General features: G+C 48.4%; 1 protein-coding gene across 1 annotated transcript in view; it reads left to right on the forward strand.

The window, feature by feature from the left end:
• Positions 1-10947, forward strand: part of LOC143500431 (ephrin type-A receptor 10-like) — a 29959-nt gene extending 19012 nt beyond the window's left edge. The window contains exons 2-5 of the mRNA XM_076994549.1: positions 4835-4899; positions 6670-7342; positions 8152-8221; positions 10818-10947. Of these exons, the coding sequence (XP_076850664.1) occupies positions 4835-4899; positions 6670-7342; positions 8152-8221; positions 10818-10947 (938 nt within the window). The remainder of the gene's footprint in view (positions 1-4834; positions 4900-6669; positions 7343-8151; positions 8222-10817) is intronic.
• The last annotated feature ends 3078 nt before the right edge of the window (positions 10948-14025 follow it).

Raw genomic sequence — 14025 nt, forward strand, 5'->3', positions numbered from 1 at the left:
TGATAAAACACCAGCTGCCTGCTTCTTCTCTAAATAGTTTGTGCATAATTTGGAGGTGTGCTTTGGGGCATTGTCCTGTGGCAGGATGAAATTTGCTCCAATCAAGTGTCAGGCACTCATCCAGCATCTTTTCAGTTGTTCTGCGTCTCACAAATGTCCGTCTGTGTGATCCAAACACCTCAAACTTTGATTCGTCTGTCCATAACACTTTTTTCCAATCTTCCTCTGTCCAGTGTCTGTGTTCTTTTGCCCATATTAATCTTTTTCTTTTATTAGCCAATCTCAGATATGGCTTTTTCTTTGCCACTCTGCCCTGAAGGCCAGCATCCCAGAGTTGCCTCTTCACTGTAGATGTTGACACTGGCGTTTTGCGGGTACTATTTAATGAAGCTGCCAGTTGAGGACCTGTGAGGCGTCGATTTCTCAAACTGGAGACTCTAATGTACTTGTCTTCTTGCTCAGTTGTGCAGCGGGGCCTTCCACTTCTCCTTCTACTCTGGTTAGAGCCTGTCTGTGCTCTCCTCTGAAGGGAGTAGTACACACCATTGTAGGAAATCTTCAGTTTCTTGGCAATGTCTCGCATGGAATAGACTTCATTTCTCAGAACAAGAATAGACTGTCGAGTTTCAATTGAAAGTTGTCTTTTTCTGGCCATTTTGTGAGTTTAATCGAACCAACAATTGTAATGCTCCAGATTCTCAACTAGCTTAAGTCGTTTTTAGTGGAGGATGGTTTGAGAATTTCTCCATCTCACAGTGTGTCTCCAACATGTGGAGACCTGCTCCCCAAAACGTCAGCCTTTCAACTCATCTGGAGAAGATGCTCACTAGCATCATTACACAGCTGCTGTGAGATGTCATAATGTGCGCATCATACTATTGTACTTAAATACTGTTGTTCAATATTAACATGCTGTTTGTTGTCTTTTCTTGCATGAACGTAAAGTTCACTGTACTTAAGCGATACTTTAAGTTCTCCAAGCTCTGCTTATTTTTCCAAGTCCAGGTCTATATATTTTCAGGTTGTGTGAACTGACAACGAAAGCCATTTTAATTATTTTAATAGCTTTTATTTTTACTTTTGGTACTTTAGTCAAATATTCACTTGAACTATTAACTAATATTCACAAAAGTGCTACTTTAGCTGGTGAATTTTGGAACTCTTTCATTTTAACAAGAGACCCTTAAAGAAGAGGTACGTACACACACACACACACACACACACACACGAAGGTGGATGAACTCGCACATCCTCAGTCACACAATCCTTAATCGGTGCACTTCGACCTTTCACCTCACTCTCTCACTCAAGTGTGCACTCAGCTGAGTGTTCAAGGGTGCAGCGTGGCAAGGCGCACTTCAACGGTGCCAGCGTGGAAAATGTGACGCAGCCCACCAAGGGTTTGTGAAGGGGTGGTGAAAAGCTCAGCGAGGAACTCTTTTTCTCTTCGATGCGTGTGTCTAGACGAGCTAATGGCGCGTGAACGCTGCCTGAATGGGCCGGGCTGGTATGTGGATATGGCTGTTGTGAGAGGACGCACATCCACAGTCAGCCTGGCCATGCAGTCATCAAACATAAGACACTCGAAGCTGTTTATTTTGACTCCATCCCGATTTCAGTCTCTGTGCGAACTTGTTGTTGCAGCATAAGTTTGTTATTTGGGGGGGGGGGCATGGACACACTGCTCTGAATTTCATTGGATGGAAGTTCTACCTGAGCTGAGTGAGCTCTGATTGGTGGATCAGGTGTGGTGTGTGTGTATGTGTGTGTGTGTGTGATGGAGGAGGGGAGATCCTCTTTAGACTCCATTACTGAATCTAAAAGTTTAATGAGGCTGTAAAAAGGCTGAACAGGGCCCAAGTTAATGTGCTCTGCTGTTATATGGGAGTTAACGTCCACTGTGGAATAAACTCCCTCCCTCTCTCTCTCTCTCTCTCTCTCTCTCTCTCTCTCTCACACACACACACAGACACACACACACACACACACACACACACACACACACCCTGCCCGTGTGTCTTTTGGTGTATGGTTATTAGAGGGATAATGCCTGACCAATGAGTGTCCCGTGGGCTGCTACCCTCTGATTGGCTGTCTCCGAGCCTGTGCCCTGCGTGTGTGTGCTGTGTGTGTGTGGATGAAGATAAGTTACTCAGAGGTTGCTGGTAGGACTCTGTAACAACATGTGGCTAATCCTTCCTATTGAATTTTCCGGTACTTATTTTATAACTCTTCCTTTATTTAGGATGTGTGTGCATTGGGGGGGGGGGGGGGGGGTGTCCGTGCGCGCACGCGCATGTGTGTGTGCACAGTGTGTAATAGAGGGACCGAAAGATTAATACAAGCTTAACCCTAGTGCATTGCTTCCCTCTTTTATTTTGTTCTCTTGTTCTCTCCATCCCCCCCTCCTCCACCAGCACCCCCTCTCCTTTGCTCCCTAAGACGATGCTCCAGTCAGTGGGGGGGGGGGGGGGGGGGGGTTGAGGGCTTGATGTTGGCGGGGGCTCATGACAGCTGAGAACATTTAGGGATGTGTCCAGAACATCCGAGGAGCACGCAGACAGACCAACACCTGCACGATCTGCTTCAGGTCTACGCTGATACCACCTTCACCACAAACTCCAACCAAAAGCCTCAGCTAAGAGTCCCCCAGAGGAAAATCTAGTCATCATTGTTGGTATTAATAATTGTTTAGGTTCAATGGCTGCCAGACCGATGTTTGTTAGGCTAAACGTTTCAGTGTGTGCAGCTGAGCAAAGATCTCGCCGAGCATGCGTGACATGAAGCCAGACGCGCTTAAGTTCTCTCTCCTTGGCATGGCGTCTGTCCTTGGCCTCTGTGTTGATTAAATGCCCTTTACACACACAATCTTCAAACTAGTCATGGCAACACCAGAGGTTGTGTGTGTGTGTGTGTGTGTGTGGTGTGTGTGTGTGTGTGTGTGTGTGTGTGTGTGTGTGTGTGTGTGTGTGTGTGTGTGTGTGTGTGTGTGTGTGTGTGTGTGTGTGTGAGCAGATGCGTGCGCGCATATGCAGACACGCAAGCACATAAACACGGATATATGTCTGTGCATGTGTGTTAAAGCAGGCGGGACATACATCATTGGCAGTTGGTCTCACTCGGGTGCACGTTTGACAGCCTGAGCCGTGGAGAAACGAGCTGTTTGGCAGAGCAGCATTACTAATATTAATGTTCAGCTGAAAGCGACAACAGAATCGGAGCTTTTGTCACAGTAATTAGTCCAGCGTCGCAGGCAAATGTCCTCCGCACCATGTAATTGAAGTGCGATTTGAGCGGAGTTGTTAGTCTTGGCAGGGGAACAAGTGTCTTGGCTGTGTTCTTCACTCATTCATTGGGCATTTAAATTCCTAGCGTTCACTTTGTGGAGGCCTGTAATTCCTCATCCCTGAACGTGCCTCTGCCGTTTCTTTGTTTGTACACGGTCCATCTGCAATTAAATGTAGTTACATCACATGATTTTCACAAGTCTACTTGTCTTGATCTGTGTTTCAACACTTCTTATTTTCATCTGTGTCTTATCTCCGATGATGCAGAAAGATTGTTGTATTTTTTTCACCCCTTTTGCTTTAAGGCTAGTTTTAGGTTAAAACAACATGTCCATGGAGAAACAGGAGTGCAGTCAATCTAAGACTGTGCAATCCATGCCTATAAAAACAAGTTTAAAATCAGAACAAAAAATGAGATTGTGAATGTGAATCTCCCTGTGAAGCTCGGGCTACTGAGCCTGAGCTGCTGTCCAAGGTGCTAATCTGTCCTCAAGCCGAGGAAGCTGTCCAGCAGCCTCTGTCCAAGGTGCTGATCTTGGGTCAAGTGAATGGAGCTATCCAGGGTTCTTAGGTGGCAACTGTGGCATCCTTCTCTATGGTGCTGAAACACTGGCTGTTCCAGACCAGCCTTGTCTAAAGCTCTAATGTATTCTCATGGCAGCGCGCGCGCTGTCCATGGTGCTGATCAAGCATCATTGACTTGGTTGTTTTTAAAGGAAACTGTTGCACAGGGATGGCGTTAACTTGCTGTGCCACTTGTGTAGGTTTATGATATTGCTTCAGGCAGCACTGGCCTTGTCTAAGGTGCTGAGAGACTCTTGCTTATTATTCCATCTTTGAAGTGCAGCTGCAGTTGATATATTTGTACGTGGCTGTTTTTCATGCACAATCAAAGCGACATGTGTTCTTGTGAACATGTTCCCAACGTGAAGTTGTTTATTTAATTGACCCTCTCTTGTTTTTTCTTCTTTTTCATGTGATGTTTTAAACGTGTTCTTTTCTTCTGCTTCAAACACAGACTCAAACTATAACTTGTATTTGTCCAAGGAAATTCTGTCTGGAAGCTTCGGCTTTTCGCTGCAGACGTCTGTGTGGCTTTATTTAGCCGAGTGCCCTTATTTGTACCCGCCTGCACCTTTCAGCTCAGTTTCTCTACAGAGACCAGCAGCTACTTCCTGTCTGGCCTCAGTTAATAGTTTGTCAAGAATGCTGTCTGCTTCACGTCCAGTTTCTCTGTGGAAGCGGAGTGCGATTAGCACATGGAGGACTGACACAGGCAATTCTGCTTTGCTTCATATGTTGTGATTTGTGACACAATTACTGGTTTTTATGTCAAATAAAAACTCCAGTGTGCCGTAGATGATGATTACTTTCCGTGGCAATACAGGCACACCGATATCTGCCCCAACATGTCCGCTATCCTTAACTCCCCCATGTGCCTCTTGTATTATGGTGTATTAAGGTGGTGCAACAGCTTCATCCATGCTTATTGTGATTTAGTGGCAGTAAACAGTTAATGAATGTAACGGTTTCTTTTTCTCTTTCAGTCGTCTTGCTGAATTCAAAAGAATCCCAAGCAGAACTGGGCTGGACCTCGTATCCTTCAAATGGCGTAAGTCCCTCTTTTACTGTTCACATTGGATTCCCTGCAGATTCACTGGTTTGTTTGGTTACTGTGATCCCTCTCCCAAGCAGCTCATCTCAATCCTAGACTGTAATCTAAAACTTTAGCTAATGGTTGCAATTCAGCCCATCACGGACACCCCCTCTCCGACGTCCCGCTCATTAAATTGTCCTGCAGCGCCACACGCTACAGATCACAGCTGCTGTTGTCTTTGCCGGTTGAGCTGAACATTAAGCAGAGGCGGGTCGGATCCAGTCTGGGCCGGTCGGCGCTCTCCTGCCGCACCAAGGCTAAGAGTGAAGGCCCGGCGGTGGGGACTCACAGCAAGCTGTTATTTGTTTAGCTCGTTAATTCTGGACATGATGGTGATTAAATCCACAGTCTCCAGCTCCCACGACATCATCCGTTGCAGCTGCGTGACTGTGGATGCACAAATAGGAAAGACTTGTGCACACACACACACACACACACACACACACAAACACACATACAAGGACGGACATACACAATTGCATGCACACACAGTCTCACTCTCATACACATGCACTTACACAAGCATATGAGCATGAAGTCACAGAGATGCTCACAAATCAGTTACACACACACACACATATACACACACACACACACACACAGAAACTCAGACACTTCTGTGGATTGCGAGGCTCAGACTGATTCAGGCTGGGACTCAAATAGCTTAATTCCCAGTGAAACATGCATCTCACTTAGTCTGTAATTAATTGAGGAAATGTTAGGGGAGCCTTTGACAAGTGAGACTCATTATGTCCTTCCTTGTACAAGGAGCTCAGTTATGACTGCAGCCTGTGTAGGAAACACAGAACAGTAGATTATACATTGTTTTGCATGTGAAACGGGCCCGGTCTGGTTCTGGCCTGGTTGTGATATGATACAACCTCACAGGAATACCATACATAATTGGAATCGTGATGCATGACAAACTAAACAAATTCACCTTGACCCAAACGAGGACCATAAACTTTTCTCTGCGGTTTGATGTGAAGGTCGGCCCGTTCTGTCGTCTAGTGTCGAAGTTGCATCCCCTTAACAGCCTTCTGGTAAAAGCTGCTATTGGTCGTCCACGACGGCGGAGTGGTGATGGGTTTTGAAGGGAAGTGGCTACACGAGTCTCTGATCATATTCAGACTTGTTTTGTCATACTTTTGGTCCCATTTGAATATTTACACAAATGTCTGAGTGGCTTAGAGTCTGAGGATGAATAAGCTGTTGAAATCCTGTGCCCAGATTTTTCAAATGCAGTTGACTACATTGTGTCTGTTCTGTACAAATGAGAACATTCCTTCTTATAGATGTTCACTTTGGTTTGAGTGACGGCTTCTTGAACATCACCTATGTATATGGATGCTATGAATAGGTATTATGCTGTAAATACGTTTAAGTAGAAAACAGCTTGAAGGGAGGATGGGGCCCAAACCATTAGAGCAGAACCTCGGGGTGAATTCATGTACACACAGGAAATGTACTCTGTCTATACGTTCAGAATGTGATTACGTCTCTGAGTTATGACAGGAAGGAAGTGAGAGCAGGTTGTTCAGTCCTGACTTATTCCATAAGTACAAGTGTAAAATGGCACAGATTCCTCAAACAACAGCATCCCCCCCCAAACACACACACACACACACACACACACACACACACACACACACACACACACACAAACACACACACACACACACGTTTTCGCCCGCGGTGTGACGCACGTTTCTCTCCACCGCACAGTGGGAGGAGATCAGCGGCGTGGACGAGAAGTACAAACCCATCCGCACGTACCAGGTGTGCAACGTCATGGAGGCCAACCAGAACAACTGGCTGCAGACGGGCTGGATCCGGCGTCAGGCGGGTCAGCGCATCTTCATCGAGCTTCAGTTCACGCTGCGTGACTGCAACAGCATCCCGGGGGTGGCGGGCAGCTGCAAGGAGACCTTCAACCTCCTGTACGCCGAGTCGGACTGGGACCTGGGCCGGGTGGCCCGCGAGGACCGCTACAGCAAGATCGACACCATTGCGGCCGACGAGAGCTTCACGCAGGGCGACCTGGGCGAGCGCAAGATGAAGCTGAACACGGAGGTGCGGGAGATCGGTCACCTGAACCGCCGCGGGTTCCACCTGGCCTTCCAGGACGTGGGCGCCTGCGTGGCCATCGTCTCGGTGCGGGTTTACTACAAGCGCTGCCTGGCCACGGTGCAGAACCTGGCCGTGTTCCCCGACACGGTGGCAGAGGCCGCCTTCGCCACGCTGGTGGAGGTGCGGGGCGCCTGCGTGAACAACTCGGAGGTGGTGGACGCCGAGACTCCGCCCCGGATGCACTGCAGCGCCGAGGGGGAGTGGCTGGTGCCCATCGGGAAGTGCAGCTGTAGCGCCGGATACGAGGAGGGACACAGCAGCTGCGAAGGTAGGACCGCCCACGGGCGTGTCAGGGGGCGGGGCCAAGACCTTGAGTAGTGCGGGCTTGTTTGTGGTGGGAACGATGTTATAAAAAAAAAACGTTACCGCAGCTGTAGAGTCTCCGGCAGAAAGAACAGCTCTGCGTGTTCAGGCCTTTATACGTTACACAAGTGTTCATGATCTTAAAAGCACTTATCAATAACTTTTTAAAATGTTTTTAGTGCTTAACTTCCAAGAGTTTATAAGACTCTCATTCCGCATTCTTTCTGCTGTGGCGAAATAAAGAAAAATATGTAAAATACATAAATGTTTAAAATGAAGAAGCAGGGAAATAAAAGAAGGAAATAGAAGACTATATTATGTAGGTATGAAATACGCTGTTTTTATCATGTGCAGCACAGGACACTGAAGAGTGTTATTAAATGTAAAGCCCTCGTTGAAATGTAGTGACTGACTAAGAGCCATAAGACACTGACGTTCTTTATATAGTAGTGTGTTTGAAGTGTCATGTGCATAGTGTGCAAATTGCAGTCCTGTGTTCAACAGCATAAAGCCCGGTGTGTGTGTGCGTGTGCCGCAGTGCATCACGCGTGTGTGTGCGCCGCAGTGAATCACGCGTGTGTGCGTGTGCCAGTGTGTGGCCTGTGTCTAAAAGCTCTTCCTGACTCCAGTAGTTCTTGATTCCACACTGCCAAACCATCGCTCTGATGGCCGGAGTGTGAAGACACACTGTGGGTGAGCCAAGCCCACGATGGTGAGGTGTGTTCCTCTGGTGACCCTGGTGTGGTTAAATGTCCTCCCGTGATGTTCTGGTAGTCCCTCTGGGGAGCCTTGTGATCCTGTGCCGTTCCCAAACCAGACACGCCACTGAGGAGAACACTCGTTGGTATCCTAGTAGATGTAGAAGTAGAAGTTGCTTAGACTCTCAGCAGGAATGCCAAACTTCTTCAGCCTTCTCAGGAAGTTCAAACGTTGCTGTGACTTCACTAGATGAAAATATCCCCAGGGCCGTTGGAACTGAAGTTCTGCTGGAGGTCTGAAGTGGCAGGAACATGGAGCAGATATCTCCAGCAAATCTCCAGGACTCACCTCCTGCACCCAGTGTTTTACTCTAAGGCCTGTTGGAGAACTTCATGTCCTTATGCGTTTGACTGTAGGATTAAACTGCTGACCTCTGCACTTGTGCACTGGTTTGCTTTACATGGACGGCAAGATTTGTGTTAATAAAATCAGTCATTCTGTTCCAAGGCCAGATTTTATGTCAGTATAGAGTATATATGTAAGTATATATCAAAGGGAGGCACATGATCCCAGATCAGAGCTTCCACTCCTATGAGTGAAATCACAGGTAACATACCGCAAAACCTCAACCTATTACTGACTAATGACTACCAGGTGCTGACCAATCACCATGCACCATGCTTTGATGAATCCTCAGATCACGAATGGATTTAAAGGTGGACGTGTGTGATGTGATTGCCTTCATGCTTTTCATTGGTTCTGGTTAGTGACATCAGTGGCTGATACAGTGCTCGTGTTACCTCGACACCGCTGTGTGTGTGTGTGTGTGTGTGTGTGTGTGTGTGTGTGTGTGTGTGTGTGTGTGTGTGTGTGTGTGTGTGTGTGTGTGTGTGTGTGTGTGTGTGTGTGTGTGTGTTAGAACTGGGTGTGAAATAGCATCTCACTCACTTCAGTGGCCCTCACATTCAGCTGTTGGCCCAGTAGCAACACTGTTCCTACACACACGATGCATCACTATGACATAACCACTGATCGACCATGTGTATGCGTGCGTGTTTGTTCATGTGTGTGTGGGGTCAGGTGGGGGGGGGGGGGGGGGGGGGGGGGGGGGCGTGTCTGTCTCCAGCTGTCTGTGTGAGGGAATGCCGACATCTTCTACAGTTCATATTGTGCAATGCAGTGTGGGGGTTGTAGGCATTTAGCATGTGTCGAGACTGTAGAGATGGGTCCTGCGCATTGTGTGTAGTGGAGTGTGGGAGTTGTAGGCAGTTCAGATGCACAGGGAGAGACTGCAGGACTGTGTGTGTGTGGTGTAAAAGTTAGAGAGAGCACATGTGACTTCATGAACAAATCTGCCTTGGTATGTTATCTCCCGTATGTGATGACACCTATAAATTGACACAATAATTCTTGGAAACACAGACGGAGGCTGAGAGAGAGCATCAGTAGTTCACACATGGCGGTGTGTCACCCTCACCCTCCACCCCCACCCTCACCCTCCACCCTCCAAGAGAGGGAGAGTGCAGGGGAGAGAATGAGATGGAAAGAAGGAGATAGTGAGTAAAAGAGATGGAAAGATAGGCAGAGAAAAAGGGAGAGAGCGAGAGAAAGAAAAGAAGGGGGTGAGAAAGGGATGGAGAGAACGGAGAGGGGGAGAGGATCAGAAGGAGAAAGACAGCAGCCACGCTAGCAGGTCGGATATGCGGCTTTACCACTCACAGGTTTTATAGTGGTTATTTACCTGCAGGAGAGGCTCTTGTTCAGAGTTAATCACTCCACCACGCAGCTAAACCCCATCAGTCGTACCTGCTGTGTCACTTACCACAATCACCACCAACGCTGAAGTGTTTATGTTGCCAGGGAGATGCCACTGTCAATCATGTGATTTGACACATCCTCACTATACCTGCGCAGGTATTGACTTCTGAATAGTCCTGACCGATAAATTGTATTTTCATCGTCATCGCCATAGAAACACGCGCAATAAACACATTGCAAAAGATGCGAGAAAATAATTGCACGTGCATGGTGCCTGCAAATAAAGCGTTTTTTTTAATATGACCTATCAGAAGAAATATTCACACTATTTGGCCAATCATATTAACTAACTATCCGTTAGCGACCCCAAGATTGTTCTGCTGTTTATGCTTCTCTTTAGTTTACACGACTGCTGTCGGTTGCTTGGTTACGTTTGCATTCTTTCGTTCTTCTTGTGCACTTTTACGTTTGGTTTAGTTTCCGTTGGTTTCATTAAACCAATTTTTCTTTCCTCATATTTTTCTTCACACTTTTCACCCATGACACTGAATTTAGAAGAATTTTTAAAAGAGAATTTTTTTTTCTCTTTTCTTTCTTTTTCTTTTTTTTTTTAGTTGTCTTATTTAAATGAATGCTCTATTAATTGGTGGGATATTCATGTACAGTTTGCTCAGTAAATGTTATTTGAAATATCATATTTCTTTATTTGGTTAATACAAATTACAAAGACAGGAACTGTATAGCTAAAATGCACACCTGAATATTTGTTTGTTTATTGCAAGCCATATTATAGTAATACATATATTTCTTGAATATAACATTTGTAAAGGCTTATTCCAATCCATATTCTTACTGTTAACCATGTGAAGCCCAGCAGACCGCTGTTTTAAGTGCATCTGTACCTGTGTGTCTGTGTGCTGACCCTCACACACTAGTTGGAAAGCGTCTGAAATGAGTAAAATGTGTGTGTGTCCCACATTCAGGCTGAGAAAACCTAGTGAAGATGATGATGGTAAACACAAATCCCACGTCCCTAAGAACCTGAGCCTGGAGTTAGAACTGAGGGATGAATCTGGGACGGGTCACCACGTGAACGAAAGAGAACGTACCTAATGGTGACACGTTTAACTGCTGAGATAAAACTTGACATCATGGTGAAGTATCTTCCGCCCGAGGTCTCGGCGTTTCGGAGAAATGGCCAGCACGCAGGAGCCGGCTTGGCGGTTATAGCCCATCTGTTGCGGAGAGATGAGCTCATCGTTTTGTACCGTTTCTGTGCGTTCCTCAAAGTGTAGGTTGTGCACAAATCTGATGCAAGGTCTTCTCAAGGTCGTCTCCTTCCACCCTATCAGAAGAAAGGACACAGGGTCCGCACTGGCCGAGCGCCGATACACACACGCTCGGTGTGGATCCCTGCACGTTGGACTCACCATTCTTCATTCGCCAAAATGTTCATCAATTGCGTGTCTGATTTTATGCCTAGGAAGCACAATAGCTTTAGTGCTGGAGTAATGTGGGCAGAGGGGGGCGGGGGAGGAGTATGGATTGTTTATCCAGCCCAACAAGCTCATCATTGGCCCATGACATTTTAAATAAGCACCATGCCTCTGGTACCGAGGCATAAAACCTAGTGGTTGATATGCAGTTTGCAGCACTCTGAGAGATCAAATATCTCCAGAGTGCATCCAGCCTCTGTAGACTTCCCAATCAGAATGGAATCAGAGTCATGTTCCCTGTCTGGAAGGAGCCGTTTTTCAACGGTCCGCCCTGTGATGGCTTTCACCTCAGCTACAGCTTTAGACGGTGTCTCGGCTCATGGGAGTCGTCTCGGGGGGGGGGGGGGGGGGGGGGGGGGCGAGCCACTGGTGTCTGGCCCAGAAGAACTGAGCACTGGCCTCCTGGGCTTCCCGTAATGGGTCTTCCCAGCAACACCAGCGATCGTCCGCCGTGGGGCAGTCACGGAGAACCTGCCTCCACGGCCGTAGAGCTCAGCATCGTATCCATCCGTCTTCCTATTTATTCTGCATGTAACTAATCGGTCCTCTAAGAAACTCTGGAAGTAATTTCAAGTCCTTTGTGCTCCGGGACCACGGAGATGTTGGGGGGGGGGGGGGGGGTGGTGGTTGGGGATGCGGTGCGGGGGGAGGGGCGATTGGGGGTGCGGGGGAGGGGTAGGGGTGTGATGACTCACGGAGCGCTGGCACTAAAGGAGAGAGGCGGAATGAGTCAAATGTGAGACGAAACAAAAGGGAAAGAGGGGAAATGAAGAGATGGAGGGGGGGAGGGGCAGATTAAAGGTCCGTCTCGGTGAGAACAGGATGGCGAGAGAAGGGAACAGATGGAGAGAAGGAGCAAGGTGAGCTTCCCAGCTTCCAGACAGCACGACCCAAGCCCACGTCTCGCAGCCGAACAGCACTAACGCTTAGAAACGTTCGCTGCAGGTGGGTAGTGGTACCTTCACCTGGCCAAGACGGTCTGAGAATATCAGCTAAGGAGGTTTGAGAATATCAGCTCGTCCTTCTCTGCAGCATGAGGGAGTCGCCATTGATGAAAGCTTCTCAACGTGGGTTGTGGGTCAAATCCTAATTTGGGGGAAACTCCCAAACAAATGTAACGCTGCGTCTGCAGATAGTGGTGGCACCTCGTGTTATGGTCCATGCCTAAAGGAAACGAAGATCTGAGGGGGAAAGGAAAAAACATGTAAAGGAAATTGATGGTGATTGTTGTGTGTGTGTGTGAGCTGATGCAAGAGTAGCCCGTTGAAGCACAATGGGCGGGGCATGGGGCGGGGCATTGGGGCGTGGCTGTGTGCCGACAGGCATGGTATCAGTGGGTTATTCCTCTATTGTGCGCTAATGACATGAATATGCAGCTCTCTCCACCTCTGCACCGCCGGTATCGATCTGGCCCGAAACGCATCGCTAAGCTGTTGAATTAGGCCTCATACCGGCCCGCCTCTCCCCCCGGGCCGGCCGTGTTGGGCATGCCAGTGTGTGTGCGTCAGACCACGCATGCGTGACTGCTGTAGTTCTTTAATTAAAAGCGGTGCTGTAACTCACTGCTGGGTAATTAGAGCAGTGTTAAGTGTTCCAGCAGCTGCTGAGGAGATCCACTTATTTATTTATTTTCCTTTATGCTTACATGCTCATACCACTGACTAGTGCATGCGTGTGTGTGCGTGTGTGTGCGTGCGTGCGTGTGCGCCCAGCTGCCTCACCTACCCGTTACAGGTGCAGTCCAGTCAGTGTTGGCGTGAACAGCACGGCCTCGTCAGAACGATCCCTTTCCGACCTGCCCCGCCCCCTTTAACACGCAGAGCCGTGAGGGTTGGCCCCGCCCCCCTATAACACGCAGAGTCGTGAGGGTCGGCCCCCGCCCCCCTATAACACGCAGAGCCGTGAGGGTTGGCCCCGCCCCCCTTTAACACCACCCTCACTCACCATGCATCCCTTTAACCCCAGCTGAGGTGGGACAGGTTAACTGGAAGCGTTATGGAGGACTGGAGATTAATGTGCAGGGGGGGCGGTGTGGGCAGGTGGGGGGGGGGCAGTGTTGGCAGCTCAGCTCACTGTTCTGGCTGGCATGGTGCCACCTGTGCCCATCTGCCTGTGCTACACCCCCCCCCCCCCCCGTCTCTAACGCTCACCTCCACATCTGCACCCACCCCCACTCTCTCTCTCTCGCTCTTTCTCTGATTGTTTCTTTTGTTCTTTCTTTCTGTTTTTTCCCCCTTTTCTTTCTCTATCCCTTCATGTAAAAGGTTTGTGCCCAAAAGCTTCTAATCTCACAGATGAGTGTCTGTGTTGTACCGTGCAGGCCTGGGTGTGTGTGTGTGTGTGTGTGTGTGTGTGTGTGTGTGTGTGTGTGTGTGTGTGTGTGTGCGTTGTAACGGTTCCCCCACACGCTTGCCTGGCTGGTGTCTGTGTGATTACTGCGGGCCAGTGGGAGTGGTCAGAATCTCCAGTGCGGCAAACATGGCTCTCCGAGCCGTGTGACCCGCACGGCTGGCGGCAGCAAACACACACACACACACACACACACACACACACACTTTAGAACACTCTGGCAGGCTGAGCGCTGGTGCGTGTGGGGGACACGTGCGGAGATGGAGACAGATTGATTCAGGATTCGGGATGGCAGAGTTCTGCTGAGATTAGCAGTGTCAGCACAATGCCTCACTTTGGCTGTGTG

The sequence above is a fragment of the Brachyhypopomus gauderio genome, chromosome 2, assembly GCF_052324685.1.
Source record: "Brachyhypopomus gauderio isolate BG-103 chromosome 2, BGAUD_0.2, whole genome shotgun sequence".
NCBI classification, from domain to species: Eukaryota; Metazoa; Chordata; class Actinopteri; order Gymnotiformes; family Hypopomidae; genus Brachyhypopomus; species Brachyhypopomus gauderio.